This window comes from Mustela nigripes, chromosome 4 (assembly GCF_022355385.1).
Source record: "Mustela nigripes isolate SB6536 chromosome 4, MUSNIG.SB6536, whole genome shotgun sequence".
NCBI classification, from domain to species: Eukaryota; Metazoa; Chordata; class Mammalia; order Carnivora; family Mustelidae; genus Mustela; species Mustela nigripes.
In genome coordinates, this window is record NC_081560.1 from 116,321,480 (window position 1) to 116,344,436 (window position 22,957).

A 22,957-nucleotide genomic window follows, 5' to 3' on the forward strand; every position below is an offset into this window, starting at 1 on the left:
GGCCCCCCATGGTAGCACAAGGCAGGCCACTGAGGTCCCAGTTCTGAACCTCACATTCCCCAGCGGCCTTTCCTCCTCAGGCCGCTCTGCCCAGGACTGATGGAGGGAGAGGCGCTGGAGCCAGCCATTCCTGTGTGGGTGCAGCTCCTCTGAGAGCCAAGGCTGAAGGGCTCCCCATCAGACCCTTCTCCCGGCAGACCTCCCTTCCCTTCGCCAGCACGGGTGTTGACCAGGTGCCCTGGACGCCTCTCTCTTGGCCATTTCTGGTTCTTCATAGGCATTTCCCAACCCCCCCCCCACCAAAAATCTCTGGCATGTCTGTTCTGGACTGAATGTTTGTGTTCCCCCACCCTCAAATTCCTATGTATTTTTTTGAAAAATATTTTACTTATTTATTTATTTGAGAGAAAGAGAGAGAGAGGGAATGAGAGAGAAAGAGTATGAGTCGGGGAGGCTCAGAGGGAGAAGCAGACTCCCTGCTGAGCAGGGAGTCCAATGCAGGACTTGATCCCAGGACTCCAGGATCATAAACTGACCCACAGGAAGTTGCTTAACCAACTGAGCCACCTAGGCACACCCCCCTCCCCAAATTCCTATGTTAAAGCCCTGACCTTATTTAAAGATGGAGCCTTTGGGAGGCAATTAAGGTTAGATGAGATCATGAGGGTGGTGCTCCCAGGATGGGAGTAGAGCCCTTCTGAGAAGAGAGATCTTCCTCTCCCTCTGCCATGAAGGATGTAGCAAGAAAGTGGCCATTTACAAGCCAAAATGAAGGTCTTTAGCAAAAACAGACCATGCTGGCAGCCTGATCTTGGATTTCCACCCTCTAGAACCATGAGAAAATAAATGTCTTTTGGTCAGGCCACCTGGTCTATGGTCTTCTGTTATCGCAGCTCAAGACGGCTAAGACTGTGTCTAATACCCTTCTGGCACCAGCTTCTTCTTGGAGGGCCCAAAATTACCTGCATCCAAACATCTCCTCAAAACTGTTCCCCCAAATCTAGGATTCTGCCTGTATTTAAGTGCTAACAATTTAGAAAATCCCTATAAACATGTGGACTCTTAACTAACATTGGGCCCTGGCCTTCCATTTTATTAAGGACTTCAAGTTGATTTTTTTTTTTCTGTAAAAAGTGTTCTATAATTATTTACCCTAATTGCCCATTCTCGTTCAGACTTTCCCATGACCCATAAACCAGCTGAAATAAACACACTCCCAAAATTTCACTTGCTAAAGGAATCACTTGAATCACTCCTATTCATGTCTCTTCTCCAGAAAATTTTATTAAGAAAAGCAACTGAACGTTCTAAGACTTTATTCAAATATTAACTGGTAAAAATGTTGAAAAATGGAAGTCCACACTGCCTGCCTTTGGGTCCCAACCGAGGTTACTAATAAGAAAAAGTACACTGGGGGGGCACCTGGGTGGCTCAGTGGGTTAAGCTGCTGCCTTTGGCTCGGGTCATGATCTCAGGGTCCTGGGATCAAGTCCCGCATCGGGCTCTCTGCTCAACGGGGAGCCTGCTTCTCTCTCTCTCTCTCTCTCTGCCTGCCTCTCCATCTACTTGTGATCTCTCTCTGTCAAATAAATAAATAAAATCTTTAAAAAATATATAAAAAAAAAAAGAAAAAAAGAAAAAGAAAAAGTACACTGGGGCATCGGAGTGGCTCATTCATTAAGCATATGCCTTCGGCTCAGGTTATGATCCCAGGGCCCTGGGTTCAAGCCCTGTATATGGCTCCCTGCTCAGCAGGAAGCCTGATTCTCCTCCTCCCACTCCTCCTGCTGTGTTCCCCCTCGCACTAGGTCTCTTTCTGTCAAATAAATAAAATATTTTTTAAAAAAGGAAAAAGTACATCAGGAGGAAATAATGCACTGTATTTTAGAAAGTTTAAGTGAAATTTAGGCTAGAAAGGCAAAGAGAGGTAAAGCAGATCAACAGAATCTCATAAAGTTTAAATCTGCCTAATTTCATGGAGTTTTACCTAATTTATGTCTGAATATGTCTGAACACTCTTATGCAATGAATGTCAACATTTTCTCCTTATTTCATTGGCTAGCCTAATCAAAAAGGACTCTCTCCCACCCCAACACCATTGTCAGGTTTTCCTAGCCAGGTCTATTATGTCCCTGGCAGCGGTATACCCCACTCCCAGCAAGGAGAGCTTAAATCTGAAACATGGCCTTTTGGCACATGCAGAATCGTTGATATGAAAAGCACATTATAAGCAGGTACTGCCATTTATCATTCCATCACAAAACATGAGAGATGCACCAAGCAAACCCCATCCACGTACAACGGGACCGCCCTCATTAGCAGGTGTGTTCATCTCTCATTTTATTTCCTCGAAGAAATCCATCATTCTTCCAAAGGACACTGGCTCCTCAAAGAATTCAATCATAATAACAATGACTTTTTGCACATGCTACACATCATGAAAACAAACTAAGATCATCTTTCCAGAGACCTCCAGAAATTAAGTGAGATTGTTGATAAATGACTCCAAAAAAGTGAAACAATAAAGAAAACAAAAATGTAAGTCAGCCAACTACCTCCTGAAAAACATCTACTTGGAAGAGATCTAGGGACTTTGCTAACCATATTCCTACTTTTGAATGTTTAACTTCTTAGTCTTTTGAAAAGCAGGTTAATATATCTTTTTATTGTGATAACGTCACAAAATACTGTGACATCTTATTTTGGACACATCAACAATCACTCTAGGGAAAATGAATAATGGATACCACTCATAGCTACATTTGAAATAGAAATCTAAATTAAACTATCACTAATTTGATATGTGTAACCCATCAGAAAAAACCCTGTAATAACCTCTGTAATATTTGTGGGAAAAGGATTCGCTAGACTAGCAAAAGCAACTATGTGAATAAGCTTTTTAAAAGTAGTATTTTTTTAAGGTGAGCTCAGCTGTTTAAATATTTAAATTTGGAAGTACATGAAATTGGTAAAATTATTATAAATTACTGTTTTTTTAATAAAGCAATAACTTAGAAGAAGCATCTTATTATTTTCACTGGAAAGAAATGAATGTATCTTTAAAAAAGCACATTGTAGGAAAGTTTTCAAATTCAGACTTTATAAATTCTGAGCCTGAATTATTGAGATTTTAATATCATTATATCTCACTTGGATTTTTATTTTTTTTAATATGTTTTATTTATTTATATGCCAGAGAGAGAGAAAGAGACAGCAAGAGAAGGAACACAACAGGGGGAGTAGGAGCATGAGAAGCAGGCTTCCAGCTGAGCAGGGAGCCCAAAGTGGGGCTGAATCCCTGGGATCATGACCCAGCTGAAGGCAGACGCCCACTGACTGAGCCACCCAGGTGCCCCACAGTTGGATTTTTAGATGACACAAATGGGGCTTCCATGCCAGAAGGGAGTAATCTAAGTGGTCAGAAATTCCTTAAGGGTAAGTGCTGTAGACTTCATGCCATCTGGCGCAACAGGCAGTAAATCACTGGTTTTTGACATTTGATGGTTGAATAGTAACTAAGATCACCTAAAAAGACCCGCATCAGAGGGTCCTCTGTCCTGGGCAGAACTACAATGTCCCCACCCTCACCATTCAGGTTCCTGGGTACCTGTTGGGTGACAAAGGTACAAGAGGTTGACAATGGTTGGACGATCCAGACCACCTTTAGGTAGGTTCTGCAGCTACACATTTTGTGATTTGAGGGCTAAATAGGCAAAGTTCTAATTTTAAGAATGTCAACTTGACACTTTTCAACAGTGCTGAATTCATCAAAATATTTAGGAGTACAGTGGGCGAAAAAGACTAAAGATTTTCATCTTCTGTGGCAGTGCCAAGGACGATGGTTCTATTATAGTGATGGAACAGTTGTTAGGCCCAAAGATACAATAACAATGGAGATTTTGTTAACAGAAAGACAGAAAGCTGTAGAGACCGACACAGAGACAGAGAACGAAAGCAGGGACGGAGGGTGAATGAATGAACTCAGATTTCAACTGATTGATTTTTTGCAACTGCAAGTCCACAGAACTGTTAGAGTTGGGAACCTATGAATATAATAAGCAATTAAAAGCCCCCAAAATGCTCATTTTAAAAAGCGACTTCTGTTCTGAACATGTGCTCATCTTTTCCAAAATGATTCCACCCCCATGAATGAAACAGTATTGCTGGGGTCCTTCCCATACAAATATAAAACCTGTGAAAACCCAACTCCCGTATCTTCCATGAAATCATGGAAATGACTGTTCAATTTTACAAGGTCTTATTTAAATTCTACTTTAGAAATTCAATCTACGAATGACTCCGAGTATCCTAATACAATCAGATTTTCAGCCGCGTCTTTTACCTTCAACTGAAATATCCTGAATAGCAAAGCGAAGGATGATGGTCCAGATCATACCCAGCGTCATCTTCACGTTGCCATCCACAATTTCTTTAGGAAAGAAACAACAACAACAAATTCGCATAAAGATGACATCATCAGTGCATACATTTTTCCTATAGCTTGTATGTTTCCCATAAGTTTTGACTTTAGAGCTATTGGAAAAAAAAAAAAAAAAAAAAATAATATATATATATATATATATATATATAATAGAAGGACCAGTTCATGTTTTTATGTGTTGCAGTTATACAGTATTCATAACCAAATGTCTCTGGTTTAAATGAATTCTGAGTTAATAATAAGCATATATCTTGTAAATGCATAATCACTGAAAACAACCCGAGAGTTTCCAAAGCCCAAAGACTAGAGGGGCCAAGGTTCTGAGTAGTCAGTTTCAGAGAACCTGGGCTCATCTTCACCCTGATCCTTCAGGGCGCCCCAGGTGGGGCAAGGTCATGGTACTCAGCTGTAAAATAAACATAAGAAGCCAAGTCGTCTCAGTTCCTGCCGAACTTACTGGGGCTCCCAATCTCCCCAAGAAAGAAGAGATCACTTCCCTCCTACTAATTAGTTCTTCATAAGAGTCACGGGGAAGGTTAAGCTCTTTCCCATCCCAATAATCAGGCTGAAGAAGACAGCATTATATTTGACTCTATTCTATACAAATAATCCTAGAGCCTGGTCTGCCATTCATGCTACCTTTTCCTCTCATCTCTGTACCCCAGACCTTAGCACACAGCCTGACACCGTAAGGAGGCAAGCACCATAAGTGCCAGGAGGAATTGGCCCAGCGGCAGGCCGACCCACCTTCCACTGGGAAGTCAATGTGGCAAGCCGGGTCATTCCTATCACCCCTCATTTACCTTCAGCCCCGATGGACACCAGTTTCACGCCTTTGCTGGCTATGTAATCCAAGGCTTTGTTGACATTAGCAATTTTGTGGAACCGCATTTTTCCTCGGTCAGGTTTGGGCAGCCTTTCCCCTGTCGGATGAAGAAAGAATAGCGTAGACACAGAGAAAGTAACCCCTTGACACGGAATCGAGACACCAAAATTCAGAGTCCATGCTTCCTTAAATGGAAATAGGTATGTGACTGTTTCTGATGGGTCTCTGGTTTTTGTAAACCACAAACCAAAAAAACTTTTAAGACCAATAGACCAGAGCAGAGCCATATGCTTTTCAGATCTGCCTGGGAGAGTCCGGTTTGGTCTACCAGCCAAACTTACAAAGGAGTCTAGAGAAAAGCTGGTTGGTAGCCCAGGAGCCTCTGGAGTTGCTGACTATTAGAGGAAATCGGGAGAGCCTGGTCCAAATCACAGCACTGGCTGCCAGGGCTCAAGGAAGATACCCGATTATGAAGATATATGGATTGGGGCACACTCGCCACCGCCCTTCTAGTCCCACTTCTTCAAGGGTGATCCCATCTCTCATCCAAAGTCTAAACCAGCCAACTCAAATTCAGAGCAAAACATAACCCCTCTGGGATTTGAGCTCATGTTTTCAGACTTATGGCAACATGTATCCTGGCTTTCTGCATGGAAGACCATGTCTGGGAGAGGCACCTGCTGGGCTTAGAGCAGAGAGGGCAGCACCATGGGGAGTCGCATAAATGTCATTTTTTTCCTTTTCTTTTTCTGTTTCAAGGTGCGTGGTGCAAACATTATTTTAATAGGTCAATTTTAAACAGAATTTACTCCTTTTTCAGAGCAGAAAAATAACTCCAGGCAGATTGCTCTTCGGAAAGGTGTTCTCTGCCAATAATACTGTGTTCTGGCCCAGCCAGGTCAAAGGGCACATCTGAGGCAGTTGTTTCTAAATAGATGCGTATCCAGAGCCCACACACGGACGTGCGGGGTGTAGCAGGACACCTATACGTCCAAGACCAACCTGAGATGACTTCCAAAAGCAGCATGAGCTTAAGGCCATTCCTGAAGTCTTCCTCAATGTTCTCAATCTGGGTGCCGGCCTTCCTTAGGTGGGAATTACACCAGGCAGTGAAAGTCTGCAACGAGAACCAAGCACTGCTTGACACGGCCCCAGCCCCATCGGGGTAACCCTCCACCCCATGTGGCCAACACTCAACTTCTTGCACACTCGAGACTGGAGCTCCCGGGGCCTTCTAGGGCAAGCACACAGAATTTTATGGAAAGGATGACTTGAGGCCTATGGTAATTTCCCCTTTAGGGACAAAAAAAAAAAAAAAAAAAAAAAAAAAAAAATCATTTATTTGATATACCAGCCTGAGGGATTTATGCCTTCAGCTTAAAAAGGTACCATGTTCACACCTATGTCCTGACCTTCTGAAAACCTATTTCGTAGGAGATACGGACTAAATGAGAGCATGCTTACTCCCTGCACACAACAAAAATAACCTTGCTTGTAGAATGGATGAATAAAGAATGTTTAAATAATGTTCATAATGGCTTACTTCGGAGCGGAGGGTGGGCGGTATTGTGTCACAGAGAGGAGAGGAGAGGAGGGCCCCCAAACCACTCATTAGCTACATCTTAGTTTATCCTGAATGCGCAACAGTGTTAAGCTAGTAACTAAATCAATTAAACAAATTTGCAGTATAGTCAATCATTAAAAATAAGGATAATAATAACAGTAATAAGGACCTCCTCCTGGCATATGCCAGGCCCTGGTCTAGACCCCGGACTTCAAAGCAGTTAGATAGAGCCCAGCCATGGAAGGGCTCCCAGTCTGGTCATGTTAACAAATCATGAAGACAGTCTTCAGTGGAAAGGTGGGCTGTATATCAAGAGGCATCCAAAGTCCTTCTGTTTATTTTTCAAGCTGCTCTTAACTTGGTTTCCACTTGTGCACTATTTCCTGCCAAAACCATTTTAGAAGGGCTTGCGCAGCAGCTGCTGGCTAAGAATGCAAATGTCCCCTTGGGTTGCAACAGCTGTGGGGCTCCAGAACAAAGTGCCCAGCATGTTACTCTGTGCGGAGACATGCAAACAGGGTCTGTGTGACAGAGGAGAAAATGAATCCCTAAAAAATAGGTGGGTTCCGTGCAAGACCACAAAAAGATACTCTTTCTATAAAAATGATTTTCCTGGGTAACAGAAAATTTTCAAATCCAATAGTCACTTATTTCAACAAAGATGCGACAGCATTAAGTATAAGGGCAGAAAGAGAATGTAGGCATTTTCTTGGACTTACAATAATTCATTTCACCCTGAGAGCCTAAAGGAATAATTATTTCTCCTAAAACACCACTAAACTTCAGTCAACTTAAAACAGAAGAGATACTTGAAACCATATGCTCTAGATCTACCTCTAGTCGACATGGTAGCCCCTAGCCATGGGTGGCTATTTAGGTATAAACTAACTAAAATGAAAGGAAATTAAAAATCTTAGTTCCTCAGTTGCATAAGCTACTTTTCAAGTACTCAAAAGCCACCTGTAGCTGGGGGTTAGTGAGCTGGATGGTGAGCAGACCGAGCATTCCAGCAATACAGAAAGTTCAATGGGATAGCACTGTTCTAGAGAACCAAACTTTGGTGTTTGAAGCCAAGATTGTTAGGAAGAGTCTAACTTTTTTTTTTTTAATCTCAATATCAATTTTATCAATTTATTTTGAATAGGCGATACATTTCCCTGGCTCAAGATTCAAGTGCCACAAAAAGGGGATAAAGTGAAAAGCGTCCCTCTCTTCCCATTCCCAGGTACCCAGTTCCATTCTCCAGAGGACGGTTTTGCATGTGTCTCTTCAAGGATCTTTTTTTTTTTTTTTTAAAGATTTTATTTATTTATTTGACAGAGAGAAATCACAAGTAGATGGAGAGGCAGGCAGAGAGAGAGAGAGAGGGAAGCAGGCTCCCTGCCAAGCAGAGAGCCCGATGCGGGACTCGATCCCAGCACCCTGAGATCATGACCTGAGCCGAAGGCAGCGGCTTAACCCACTGAGCCACCCAGGCGCCCCTCTTCAAGGATCTTTGATACCTATGTAAGTACACAGATACACACTCCTTTTTTTTTTTTTTTTTTGTCCTTTAACCCATATCAGAATATAGACATTGTCCTGCACCTGGATTCTTTTTTTTAACCCACATAAAAATTATAACCTAGAGCTCTTTCCATTCCACATAGATCATTCCTTCTGATGGCTGCATAGTATTCCACCATAGTACATATACTGTGCTGTGTGTAACTAGCTCCCTGTGGATGGACATTTTGGTTGTTTCTAGACAGTTATCTATCAGTAAAACACATCCTAGGCCCGTTTCCAGCAACCAAAACGACTTTAAATGTGTTTGTGTTTTGCATTTTTTTTTTTAAACTGACAATGCTGAGACTAATCACAGACCTAAACTTTTGGGAAAGGCACAAGAAAACAGGTTGTGATTTTTTAAAATGGAATTGACAGAAAAATAGAATGATGTAAAATATTTAGAGAGTTGCCTTTATTTAGATTTGAATTTAAAAATGAGCAACTACTGCTGGTGCCAATTTCCTTATCTTGTCACCGTGTCACTTAAATCCCTTCATAATAAAAGTGTCAGAAACACTTCTGAATATAATCCCAAAGCTGCAAGCTTCCTGCCCCCATGATGAAACACTGGTGAAGTCTGTTTGATACTACCTTTTTATAGGTATACTCACAATGAAGGTAATTTACCATAGGTAATTATCCCTTTGTGCAAATCCAGAAAATGAATTTAATCTAAAAGGTCAATTTATTTAGGTAAGTTTAATGAAGTGTCCCTATCTTTAATGAGCCCTTCTAAGAGCCAATAAAGGTTAAGGTAACTACCAAATTCCATGTGAAAAGGACCCCGACAGCGCTGGTATAATGGCTTTGCAAAGAAGCCGGTGAGCTCTGAAAAGGAATTTTAAGCTTTATTAGAATGTTTAATTTTCAGTCTATCTACAGTTTTAATTACCATAGCCTATAGAGACTGTTCTTAGGCATTTCCAGTCATCCTGGGTTTCTGTGAAAAGCCTGCTAATTATGCAGGAGACAAAGCCACAACAGCAAAGGCAAGACCCCACACATTTACCTGAAGGCTTCTCTGTGGCTAGCCTTGATACTTGACAGCAACGTGGGAACTCAATCTTGGAGGACTAGTGTGGCCAGGAGGTAGGTCCACATGGTTTTAGAGCCAGGCTCCTTGGATCAAACCAAACTACTTAGGACTTCTAAGAGAAATGGTGCTCTATGAACTAGCCATGCCCACCAAGGAGAGAGGCCACGGTGTCCACAGGCCGTGGCTCAACCCAGAAGCTGCTCAGTCACGTGAGGTCCTCCAACCTCCTCTCCTGCTTCCTCTACCTCTCTTCTGGAGAACAGCTCATTTCCTGCTCTTCTGCACCTAGTGATAAGACCCAATGCTTCTGAAGCTCAAAAACAGGCACATTAAAAAAAAAAAAAAAAACCTTTGAGAGCCATACAAAGAGAACCAAGATGGGACACCACAGACCCATCTACCGATGTTCCTGACTTATGACAGTTGGACTTACAAGTTTTTGACCTCACAGTGGTGTGAAAGCCATTCCTAGTCAGGAGGAACCATACTTGGAATTCTGAATCTGGGTATTTTCCCAAGCTAAGCTGTGTGGTACGATCCTCTCTTGTGATGCTGGGCAGGGCAGCAGCTCCCAAGCAGCTATGGGATCATGAGGGTCAACAACTTACAAACTTACCAACATTCTGCACCCATACAAAGCCCTTCTGTTTTTCACTTTGGGTACAGTATTCAATCACGGGACCATCAACACTTTATTATGAAACAGGCTTTGTGTTAGATGCTCTTGCCCAACTGTAGCCTAACATCAGTGTTCTGAGTACGGTTAAGGGCGGCTGGGCTGGACTATGACGTTTGGTAGGTTACATGGAGCCAATGTGTTTCTGACTTAAGATATTTTTAACTTACCATGGGGTTATCCAGATATAACTCCAATGTCAGTTAAAGAAGATCTGTATCTCCAGAAGAGAAAGGCTGATATTTGTAGCTCTTACCACCTTCCAAAGAAGCTCACAAGAAAACGAAGGGAAAGGATGTTCAAGACACATGTAGAAAAGATGGAAAGGCAGTGGAAGGCACTGTCTCCACGCGTATATTCCCCAAACAACAGGAGCAAATATCAGCATCTCTTCCTGAAACATAAGGAATCACAACCCGGGAGACACTGGCCCCGATGGCTGGTCCTGCAGGAGCAGACTGGTCTCCAAGCTCATATAGACCCAACGTGGCCATGGCACCAAAATCTCTGTAAGCAACAGGGTACAAAGGAGAAGGGCCCAGAGATTAAGAGTTTAACCCTTAACCTTTAAGGCCGTGTTTTCATGGTTTTTAGGCTTATAGTATTATGTTTTCATGCAGGAAGTCTAAAGGACACTCAACTATGCTCAGTCCCTTCTCTATTATATTCTCTAATCTAGTGGCCCAGAAAACATTCCTCAACACCCAAAACATGGTGGTTGAGAACAATAGCAGTAGAAGGAGTTTCCCAGGATTATCTAATTAAGTTAACTTAATTAGTTAGTCCTGTTATGGACTAACACTTAACTAAGTGTTAGTCCTGTTCACTGGAAGGTGAGGCCATCTTCTTTCCTGAAGAACTTACTAGCAAAGTCCCTAGTCCACAAGAACGGTAAGCCTATTGTCTTTCTCAAAGTTAAATTCTCTGTGCGTGCTTAAGGGCAAAAAAAAAAAAAGGAAGAAGAAGTACTGTGTCTTTACTAACATGTTGAGATAAGCCTGTGCTACTGAATGATATACATTTGCATATGGTTTCTTTTTAAGTTAATTAACCCTATAGACCTAACAGCCTACACTGCAGACTTTTCCACAGACAAAAGGGAGAAAAGGTCTTTTAATCAAAATGATTAGTAACTGAGGTTATTTACATAACACAAGTTCATATCTCTACCTGGAGAGGATTATTACCCAGAAAAAGAAAAAAATAAAAACATCAATCTTGAGTCTGACACAGTTGTCTGGACACAAGTTGGTTTCATGCTATCAGATAATTATTAATTCTTTCAGCGATAAGATTTCTAGGCCTGGTCTCCTCTAAGACTAATTGTTCAACTTAGTATTCTATTTTCTTCAAACCAAAAATATGGCAAGACAACATCTATAAACTCCCTTTATACTTTTTAAACTAGCTTTTGCTCTGATAATAATAACATGAAATACGAATTTCAGATTCCATTTCCTGAAATGGATACTCGGAAAAGTTTGTGGGGTTTCCCTGAACGGAACAGAACGGGGCATGCTGAGGGCTAGGACATTCGGGCACAGCCCACAGCATGAAGCTTGCGGGGTAGGAAGGTCTGAAGCAGCTCTCAGCTTTCAAGCCCACCAATGATAACACAGCATTATCTGTCAGGTCCAAAACAGTTCGGGGCACTGTCAAAGTGTTCCATGATTTTGAGCTTGCTTTCGTTGGTCAGTAAAGGCATTGGGAGGCTCACCACGTCGATCCTGGCCTGAATCCTTTGGGGAGGGATGAGTGGGCCCCAGGAAAGGGGGAGGCCGAGCCTGGTCCAGCCTGCAGTCGTGGCTCAGAACTCAGATTCTATTTCTGACTCTGATACCATGAAATTATTTGTCCTTCGTGTCCTGACACTTTCCCAGCTACAGAAAAAAAAGGGCGGGGGATAATAATTGTTATCATCAACTCTATGATAAACAGTTCAAAAGGTTATCAGGAGGAGAAGAACTATAGAAGCTGACCGGCCAACACCACCTATCACGTTGTTTCAGAACGCTCTCTCACGTACAACTAACGGAAGCCAGTCTATGGTTTAAAGTTGATTGTCTAAAAAGGCTCCATTTGTTTTTCTATTTACAATAATCACTTTTAAGGATATGTTATTTTCCACCTCATAGACTCCCAATTCAACAAGATTCCTTCTAATCACTTTCCTGGTTTTTGTTTGTTTTTTTTTAATTAAACATTTGGAAAGTAAGGAGGTAGGGAGCATCTAGAAAGCTGCACCCATTTATAAACTCTCTGGTTAAGGCAGAAGAGGAGGTCAGAGCTGTTCCTGGGAAGTAAATGTGATTTCGGCTTTAGTGTATAAAAAGGAGACACTCGGGGCACCTGGGTGGCTCAGGTGTTAAGCGTCTGCCTTCAGCTCAGTTCATGATCTCAGGGTCCTGGGATCAAGCCCCGAATTAGGCTCCCTGCGTGGTAGGGAGCCTGTTTCTCCCTCTCTCACCCCCCCTGCTTGTGTTCCCTCTCTCACTGTGTCACTCTCTGTCAAATGAATAAATAAAATCTTAAAAAAAAAAACCAAACAGGAATGCCTGGGTGGCTCAGTAGGTTAAAGCCTCTGCCTTTAGCTCAGGTCATGATCCCAGGGTCCTGGGATGGAGTCCCGAAGGGGGCTTCACTGCTCAGCAGGGAGCCTGCTTCCCTTCCTCTCTCTCTGCTGCCTCACTGCCTACTTGTGATCTCTGTCAAATGAATAAATAAAATCTTAAAATAAAAATAAAAATAAAAAGGAGACATGGCCGTCACATAGAGCAGGGAGTTCTCTGCACAGGGAGGACAGAAAGTTCTGTCCCACACAGCTGGCAGAAGCAGAACTTTCTGTTTCACTACAAAGCTTCACAATCCCAGTCCCCTCAACCAAGAGACCCTGGTCCACGCACCAGGTGAGGACACGCACTGGGTGATTCATACAACGAGGCCATAGCAGCATGGCCTTAAATTTAAATATTCAGGCACACAGCTATCTTATAAAATCTTTCAGCAAGGTCTCTGGACCCAGAAGCCACTCTCCAGTGAGGACTGCTCAACCTAATCTTCTGATCTGGAAAAATATTCCACATCTTCAAGGCTGCCAAGTGCCCTAGTATACCTTTCAACTCCTCACACGACATTTTAAAAAATCAACCAGAGAGAGAGAAGTATGGAAGCACGTAAATGTCCACTCTAAGGATCCTACATGTGTTACAACCAATGGTAAGATGTCTTGGAAGCCCTTCTGGAGGCCTCATGCTCTCATGAGTTGCGTAAGCAGGCATCTAAGTACACAGTGGGCAGCCCTTTTGTTCTCTGCCCACAAATCTCTGCCAAGTCTCCAGGATCCTGCTAGATCCCATGGCAGGTGACGGCTCAGTGTAGCACCCCCTGAAACACAGCCGCCCTAAAATCTGAATCCTGGCTCTGTGACCCTGAAACACAGCCGCCCTAAAATCTGAGTCCTGGCTCTGTGACCCGCTGAGGGCCCAGTGTGGCCAAGTCAGCCCCTCTTTCCTGTGACTTGTCGCTTGCCCCAAGGAATGCACTGTGTACCTATCCCAACTGGCTGACCGCGATGTCTGATAAATGAAAGAGAAAGCCAACTACTTCACAATACAGATGCGACAGAATCACAAAAGAACAGCAGTTGGTGGTGGCAATTCAAAGAAACTGGAAGTGCTTTGGGGTTTAAATTAAAAGGGAATTAAACCATTGCATAGAAAAAAAACACATAGTCTACAGTCACGACTTAAGGCTCCTTGAGCAAAAGAATATTCCACCTCCAATAATCAAGCATAAACATGCACATTTCATAAACCGTGGCAGGGCACAGACAGAAAGAGGAGACAAGAAGGTCTGAAATCCACGAATCCTGATTCTCCCCAAGCACTTCACACCACTGTTCACAGAACAAAGAGCATCAGTAGTGAACTGTGACTTCCTCAAGGAACAAAGTGTTCAGAGCATTAGTTTTCGCCCATAGAAATGTATTTTGTCCCTGCATTTTTTAAAAAGAATTTATTTGCATGAGACCATTAGTATAAAGGGCTAACTCGGTTCAAAATACACTAAGTATAAAGAGCTTCAAAATTAACTTGTAAAAAAGCAAATCCCAGTACATTCCACTGCAAATGGCAAGCCCATGACTGGTTTCTTGGGCTTTCGTTTGCCTGCAAGCAAACGAAATCAAAAAGCTGAAATGACCGCAGTAGCCTCTGATCCTGTCTTGGTCACCTTTCCGTCACCCAAAGAACCCAGCATCCAGCCAGCATACCTGTAATTCACAGAGAGAGAACTAGTACCCATTTCAAATTTTCAATACTTCAAATGGTCATGAATAAGTTGGAACCTCAACAGTACCAAAATTCAATTTTAGAAAATTTTATTTATTTATTTATTTATTTGAGAGCCAGAGAGAGAGACTGAGAGAGTTAGGGGAGGAGTAGAGAGTGAGGGACAAGCCAACTCCATTCAGAACACAGAGCCAGACGCTGGGCTTGATCCCAAGACCCTGAGACTGTGATCTGAGCTGAAATCAAGAGTCAGACGCTTAACCAACTGAGCCTCTGAGGCACCCCTAAAATGCTGCTTTTCACTTAACTTCTAGGGATACTCACAAATACCAACTTAATTATTCCGAGACCAAGGAAGAGGTGAAAAAAAGACGCATCCCTCTTCTGTTGATTCACGCCCAACAAGTTCCCTCAGCAAGCAGGGCTCAGTGTTTCTTCCTACCCAAAGTTAGGACACCTCACAGTCTCAAATTGCAGGGCAGGCCATCCCAGGAACAACTGAAGGGGAGCTGTCACCCATGGAGTCCTTGAAGGACTTGGTAGGAAAGTGGGAAAAAAGAGTGCCTTCAGAAAGACCTGGTGGGTGATGCCACCTGCACACTTCAAACATGCTGGTGTAAGTGACACAGAAGGAACCAGGGGTCTTTGCTTTGCTCCGGACAGTGCCTGGCACACAGTGGCGCTCAATAACTCTTTGTTGACTAGGATCCAATTTGTCAGACTTTCTGGGACAGAGTAAAGAAGATAACAGATTTTTTTTTTTTTGACTGAAAATATAAAAAAGACTGAGGAGTTAAAAAATCTGTATCTGCTTAAAAAAAATCTGTATCTGCTCAAGTTCCAGGTTTTTAAAAATTATTATCATGTCAGACTTAACTATAGAATCCTTAAATGTTAAAATACACTCTGTAATCTTGCCAAAAAAAAAAAAAAAATCCTTGTGAAAAATAAAAGACAACCTCACGACTGAGGGCATCTAAAAATAGAACCAGGCTAATGGATGATTCTTTAAGTGGATAGGTTAAAGATGGCTCTCCAGCACTTGAAACAATAGTTCTATCCATATCTGGTTTTCATCGGGAATTCTGAACCCTGAATTTTAGGCATCAGTCACCAGGCTAAGACCAACTACCATTTAGGTCCTGGGCTGTAAAGAACACATGAAGAAAGGCGCTAAAAGCTCTTCAGACTCTCTCACAGGAGAAAAAAAAACAAATGCTTTTCAGGTTTTTTAACAAAGCCAAATCTTGCCCCGACTGAGTCTGGCTTGAGGAATGGCCTCTTTGGTAATGTGGAATCAATGTCCTCCACACCTTTCAGAAAGGACAGAGATTAAAGCTAGGGAATCGGGAAAGGTGTCACAACAGTTATATAAATATAAGCAAAATCCCGGGCTTCGATGGGAAACCTGTTCATTGTCTACAGCATGCCTTCTGTGCTGTTCCAAGACTCGTAAGTCATAGATAAAGAACAGTGCAAGTAATTCTTGCCTACAGACAAGAAATGCATTCTGTCAGGGACAGGGACAATTCCTCCTCCCAGAAGGACATTCGTTTCATTATTGCTAATCTATAAATGTGCCGATTCTTTGGATTTTTTTTTTTAAAGATTTTATTTATTTATTTGACAGAGAGAGATCACAAGTAGGCATAGAGGCAGGCAGAGAGAGAGAGAGAGAGAGGAGGAAGCAGGCTCCCTGCTGAGCAGAGAGCCCGATGCGGGACTCCATCCCAGGACTCTGAGATCATGACCTGAGCCGAAGGCAGAGGCTTAACCCACTGAGCCACCCAGGCACCCTGGATTTTTTTTTTTTTTTTTTAACTGCTTGAAACCCCTCTCCAGTTTGTTCTTCGCTAGTCAGTTAAACAACATCTTTAAGCATGTGACTATTTGTGTGAGAGTCATGATTTTTACCTTCATGTCCAGAATTGCCTTTTAATACTTTATTAGGATCTTTTTTCTAAAGAGAGGTCAACATTTGAATATGCTAAAGTATCCATTACTCCGACCTGAATGTTACTGATTTCAGAGAAGACAGATAGTAACTGACACACAAGAATGATACAGGAACTAACTGAAGTTTATCATTTGCTGATCTTAAGTTACAGTATGCTTCCCCCATCCTGTGAAGATGACAACTGTTGTAAGTCTCGGCTTACTGGATTCCTTTTCTATGTCAAAGCCTCCATTTAAAGTCTAATACGTGTCCCCATGTTCCCTCTTATATGCATCACCATAAATATAATATTGGATTTGGGCTGAATTATTTAGCACTCTTCTCTGTTTCATAAAGATCTTACATTTATCGAGAAGAGAAAGTATTTCCATCTGTTAATTTCCTCCCTGCTCAAGAAAATTTCCCACAAACATTTTATTACCACTTACAGGAGTTCGTATTACTCACGCTCCTGATTCTTACTTCTTAGCCGCAATTACTCATTTCTTTGTCTCTATTATCAGCAAGGCGTGTGGAGCAACACAGCAAGGACATCAAACCCTTCTCTGATCGGCTGAGATTCTCAGTGTTAGTTGCAACTCAAGCCCCCTCTACTTTCATTCCAAGGGGTGTTTTAAAATTCTTAAAACAGGGGCGCCTGGGTGGCTCTGTCGGTTGGACATCTGACTCTTGGTCTCCGTTCAGGTCGTGATTTCATGGGTGGTGGGATCTAGCCAAGGGGCTCTGTGCTCAGCGGGAAGTCTGCTTAAAGAACCTCTCCCTCTGCCCCTCCCCCGACTCATGCAGCTCTCTCTTTCTCTCCCCCTCTCAAATAAATGGAGACATCTTTTTTAAAAAAATTCTTGAAACAAAATTTTTACATAAAAATTTGTAGAACTTATTTTAAAAACTTTTTGTTAAAAAAAAAAAAAAAACTCTAGTATTCCCTCTTCTAAAGGACAGTTAGCAAAGGATCTTGATGGAACTCTCCATTTTAACTGTTAAATGCAGGGTGGGAGAGGGGGGCGGGAAGAGGTTAGAAATATGCAGATTCTTCCCAAACTATTTTTGGGCTTGGCAGCATATGTTAAATTAACCAAATCAAATATCTTCAAAGTCTCAGTCATTTTGCTCTAAAATGTTTAAAAAAAAAAAAAAAAGAAAGAAAGAAAAAGGCGGTAAGCTCAAAGAACCATGGGGAAGCTCTGGGTGCTCGGTCATCCAAGCTGAGAGCAGTCTGCAGGCCCTGAGCCTGACTTAGGCACCAGTGGGGAGTTCTTTGGGATCACACCTGCCTCCCCCACGCTGGCACGAGCTACGTGGAGAATTCCTTTGAGGACTTTCTGGTAAGCAAGCATTTGGCTCCCCAACAAACAGCCTTACATATGATTGATCCTGAGCTATGCTTCCCAAAATAACTTGTTCCCTTGGAGCCCGGATAATTATGAACGAGAGGTGGCTCTGTGACACGGCAGACCCGACTGTGGCTTGGTTTTAAGCAATAGCAACACTGATTATACATTCAGGATTCTCTGCTTGAGGAGGGATTCAAGCTTTTCTTTAGAAAAGCAAACTGACGTTTCCCTCCTGGGCCCGTCCCGGCAACTGGGGAAGCAGCTTGTACGACACGAACGGCAAAATAAATATTCTTTAATTCAAGTTCACCATACTGTTACTATTTTCAGGGACCCAAATAAATGGCTGCCTACACAGAGGGATTCAAGCATTCATTTAGAATGCAGCAGCTCCCTGTAATTCACCACATTCTCTGCGTTGGTATTTTGGACCAGAGCACAGTTCTAAATCGGGAACAGACCCTGTCAGGTACATCTACAGGTTTCCTCTTCATATGGGAAAAGCTTTGGTTAACAGAAGGGGCAAAAACAGGGAAACTGGGCATTCCCAAAGTTCTTGCTCACGCCACACTGGAGGGAACCAGGCTGGGATTTCCTCCTTCAGAAAGTTCGTCCCTAGGGCTCGTGTTGGTTGGAGCGCAGTCACAAAAGTACAGAATGAAGTCCTCATATCCTGAGACATTTCAGATAATTACATATTATAGCATAAAATTCATCAACATATGCTTCCATACTATAGCATAAAGTGCTCTAGGAGGCAATATGGCCAAATGTGAATGCGAGTTTTCTCTAGACTGTGACTTTTAAAAATTTCTTATCTGTATTTTCTACAGGAAATGTGTATGCCTGATGCGAGATGTATCTTAAAAAAGTGACTCAGGGGCGCCTGGGTGGCTCAGTATGTCAAAGCCTCTGCCTTTGGCTCAGGTCATGATCCTAGGGTCCTGGGATCGAGCCTCACATCGGGCTCTCTGCTCAGCAGGAAGCCTGCTTCCCGAGCAACCAACCACCCCCCACTGCCTCCCTCTCTGCCTCCTTGTAATCTCTCTCTCTGTCTAACAAATAAATAAATAAAATCTAAAAAGTGACTCAGGCAAGTATATACAATTTGTTAGCCCACTCTTTGGTCTTGGGGGTTATCTGTAACTATGTTAGCAAGTTTTATTTCATTTAATCCTCCACCTTTCTCCCTGAAAAAAGAAAAACTACTTACATTGGATATAATTAAGCCACCCTAGACTTCTGAAGTTAATCAATTAAGTGCTGCTTCAGGATTTTTTAAAGTTTCCCATTAAAATCCCTATTTCGACATCGCATTTCAAAACCCTAATGGAGAAGGTACACACCGTCCAAGTTCTAGGATGGCAGAATAGAAATCCTTTGGAGTCTGTAATATCCAGTTACCAGTTACAGCAATAGAACCCACAGTCACACGCCAGGTATTTCTGACAGCCTTTTTCCTGCTTCCTTACCGAGCCCTTAAAGGACTCTGACAGGGATAGCCCCACCAGTGTCTAAAACAAGGGCAGTCTTGACAGTAAACATGAATTTATCACACAGTAAATATACTTATCACCAGATTCCCAAGGGCCTGAACATTATATATATGTGTGTGTGTGTGTGTGTGTGTGTGTGTGTGTGTGTGTATGTATTTTAGAAAAGACAACCTGCCTGAAGAACAAAGCCAGAGATTTGACTTTGGTGACTGGTCTGCATATTTAAATAATGTTTACCTTTCGTTTTTCAGATGTGCAAAACAAACATCCTTGAAGCACAGCACATAGTAATACTAAACTGTCTTAAGGAGACGTCTATACAGTATTTATAAAAGCATACAGATAGCATATCAAGTAACAAAAGCATAGGACGGCATGCATTTCAGAGGGGAACCTGGTCCACCGGTGGGGTCAGTGGCCCGATGTCCCTCCACACACAGGGCTCACTCCCACAGCTCTCTGCAGGGCTTGGTCTCCTAAAGGATTAGGGAATTAAAACACTCAGACATTACTAGACTCTGGCATTTAAAGCTGCCAAACTATAAGAAATCTCACTTCACCAATATCTGCATTTGTTAAAGATCAGAAATAGGCAAGTACTCTGAGAAAAGGCATTACTATCTTATATATAAATTATTTGGGTCTCAACATTATTTTACCATTCTCTGAGGTCACCATGGGTATGTCCTTGGAACAGAGTGACCACTGAGTTACTGTCTCAACTGCATGACTTCTGAGAGTCGAAAGAGAGGTGGTTTCTAATTTCCAGCCACAAGTGGGACCATCCTGGGCCAACCTGGATGCAAGGTCCCTACCTCTAACTCCATGTCCTCATATCCTTTCACGAAGAACAGAGGTGCTGAGAAAGGAACACAGGGCACGCCTTAAATTTACACAATGTTGTATGACAATTATATCTCAACAAAGCTGGTGGGGGAAATACAAGATAAATAAAATAAAATGGAATTTTTGCAAGGAATGAGGTGGCCTGGAGCTGCAGTGTGCATCCGGCTTCCCCCCATCACCCCAAGGACCACCCTAGAAATGGACACATGTAAGCAGGCAGGGGCCCAATCTGTGTCTAAATAAAATCCCCGGAACCAGTCTTGGCAAGACCGCCCCTAAAAATAACCTTTCCCCAAGAACCCTTTAAATGTCTGTTCTCTCCTTCCTCCGGCTGTACTCTGGGGGTGGTGGAGGAATGAAGATGTACGAGTATCAAATTCAGCATCCTCAGACATTTTTCCCACCTCCTGTCTCAAATCCAAGCTCTCTGTCCCAAGTGGCAACAGCGGTGGTCGTAGGAATGGAGAGAGAACTAGACGGATAACCCTGAAAGAGGTTACAGGGTCACTTGGTCAGATCAGTCTGCAGCAGGAGAGAATACTGCCTACACATGGCACAAAACCTATCAGTAGTGACTTCATACGTGGCCACAAACTCCTAGCATTGAACCATTCCCATTTTCACAGGATGAGAAGAGGCTTTGCCTCCACCCAAAGTGCTTCGCACACTTCCATCCTCTTCTCGTGGACAGCCTGAAATCCACCCCGATGACGGGGGTGATGGTCCTAGAAAGGTCACCACTAAAACACAGGTGATATCCGGAAAGGCAGGTGTTGGGAACCTTCCGTTTTTAGGAACAGATGATTATAATGTTAAGAATATGAGAAATCCTTAGGAGATTTTGGGGGTAAGGGGAGGTATACAGGTAGGGCAGAGGAGGGAGGAGGCCCAGATGGCCAGAGGGGTAGCAGAAGTATAGGATTTTAGGTGAAAAGAGAGGAGCTCCGAGAGGGGAAGGAGACAACCAGCCTCCTTCGAAGTTGTACTTCATGCTGCTTTCTTTCAAAGTTGTGTTTATGGAATAAATCACTTGTTGAACATAAAAACTTTGTTTTTCCTCTTAGAAGTGGACAACTTTGGTGGCCATTTCACGGTATACTCACATATCAAAACATTCTGTACAGTTGAAATATATACAATTTATTATTTGTCAATTATACCTCAATAAAGCTGGGAGGGGGTAGAATCAGACATTCCCTGTCCATGAAACAGGTTTTCCTTGGCCAGCTGGGTTCAGAAGGATTCACTGTGTTCTATTGTCTCTCGGTTCCTGTGTATGTTTGAAACTTTCCATACTAGGAAGTTATAGAACAGAAAAGTGGGATTTTTTTTTTTTTTTTTTAATGTAAAGTAAAGGGAATCCTTGGTACGGCCACATCAGTGGCTGAATCTCTGTGGACGCCAAATCTTAGAGAGAGCTGCTGTCCACTAAGACATCATGCCTATCCGAATCTCATCTGTGTTCATGCCTCTTGGAGTCCCATTTGCTGGTTCCAACAGGGAGCTGACTCAAGAATTTAGGCATCCTGAATGAACTCTGGATTCTTTTGGAACTGAGTCAACCAGACCAGCAGTTAAAATTCCAAAGCTACACCCCTAATGGAATGTCCTACTAAACTCTGTTTAGAGGTTTAGTTGGCTTTTCCTGTGGTCTCTTTCCTCCTCCTGTGGCATTTCTGTTGAACACCCCAAATGCCATATAGCTTGACCTAGAGAAAACCTCTGAGTGACAGTGTTCCCCGTGTCTCAAAATTTAGTTCTCTCATTTTATCAGATGCCCCAATTGTACCCATTTAGGAATGAGAAATTCACAGGCACACACCCTTCTACGACAGCAGTCAGTGAGGGGTAAGTGAGAAAATAGGAATACTAAATCCCACGCTTCAGATCCAAGTTGTAGGTAATATGTTAAGTTTGGGCAGAAAGCAGCAACAACAACAAAAACCCACAAAGTGTTCCTGAGTTAAAAGTGCAACCTTCAAAGATAAGCAACTTGGCTCAAATTTCAGCTCTGCCACTTGTGGACCAGAGGATGCAATAGAATATTACCACTGGCACATTTTACAAAGTTCCCATTGAGAGACAGAGCCGTATTTTCATACTTTGGAATTCTGCTCCAGCCACCTTTCCCCACCCGCAACAGCTCTTGGACAAAAGACTTAAATTCCCTGGCTGAAAAAGGTGGGTAATAACATTCAGCTCTCAAGACTGTTGTGAAGAGTGAATAAAATAGTACCTTTGGTTAAAACAGTGCCTGGTAATTCTCAATAAATTAGTTGCTCTGCCCCGTTACAGTGAATAGTTTGGAATACTAAGAATAACGCGCCAAATCCCCACCCCCTCTCTTTTCGTAATCCATTAGCAAAAATTCACATATGAAAATATCACTTTTACTGTCTTGTTGGAATTCTTTTTGTTTTGGTGTTACACCAAAAAAAATTTTTTTTAAGTATCCTTCTGTCTCAGAATTTAACAAAAGAGATCAAAATATGCAATGAAATAATCAGCCACCTCCCATTTCGTAAAATTCCAGTAATCGAATAGAAATTACACGGTGTGTAAGATATAAAATGCATGACTTGCATTTTTCCAACTAATGTCTCTCTCCCCATACCCCAGCCCAATCCCACTCTCACCCCTGCTGCCACTGAAAAATTTGTTTGTCTCAAAATAGAAAAATACTATCCTCTGAGGGTCATCTTTAAAATGATTACAATTCTGTATATGTCTTCCATCATCTGCATGACCGATGCTCTCCCACACCCAAAATACCAGTAATGTTTTCTAAAAACCTTAAAACAAGACATCTAAATGACAGCAATAATTTGTTTCATTTCCTTAATTTTTTAAATGATAATATAGGGGGAAAAAAGGGAAACCTATTTTGGAGTTAAATTCTACATTTAGTTTAAGATGAAACAAATTCTACTGTTTTTAGTAA

General features: G+C 42.3%; 1 protein-coding gene across 2 annotated transcripts in view; it reads right to left on the reverse strand.

The window, feature by feature from the left end:
- ACTN2 (actinin alpha 2) overlaps positions 1-22,957 on the reverse strand; it is a 65,808-nt gene that overhangs the window by 33,713 nt on the left and 9,138 nt on the right. For both annotated transcript variants that reach the window (XM_059397373.1, XM_059397372.1), the window contains exons 2-4: positions 6,270-6,384; positions 5,245-5,364; positions 4,343-4,429 (exon numbers count right to left, since the gene is read on the reverse strand). In XM_059397373.1, coding sequence (XP_059253356.1) covers positions 4,343-4,429; positions 5,245-5,364; positions 6,270-6,384 — 322 coding nt within the window. The remainder of the gene's footprint in view (positions 1-4,342; positions 4,430-5,244; positions 5,365-6,269; positions 6,385-22,957) is intronic.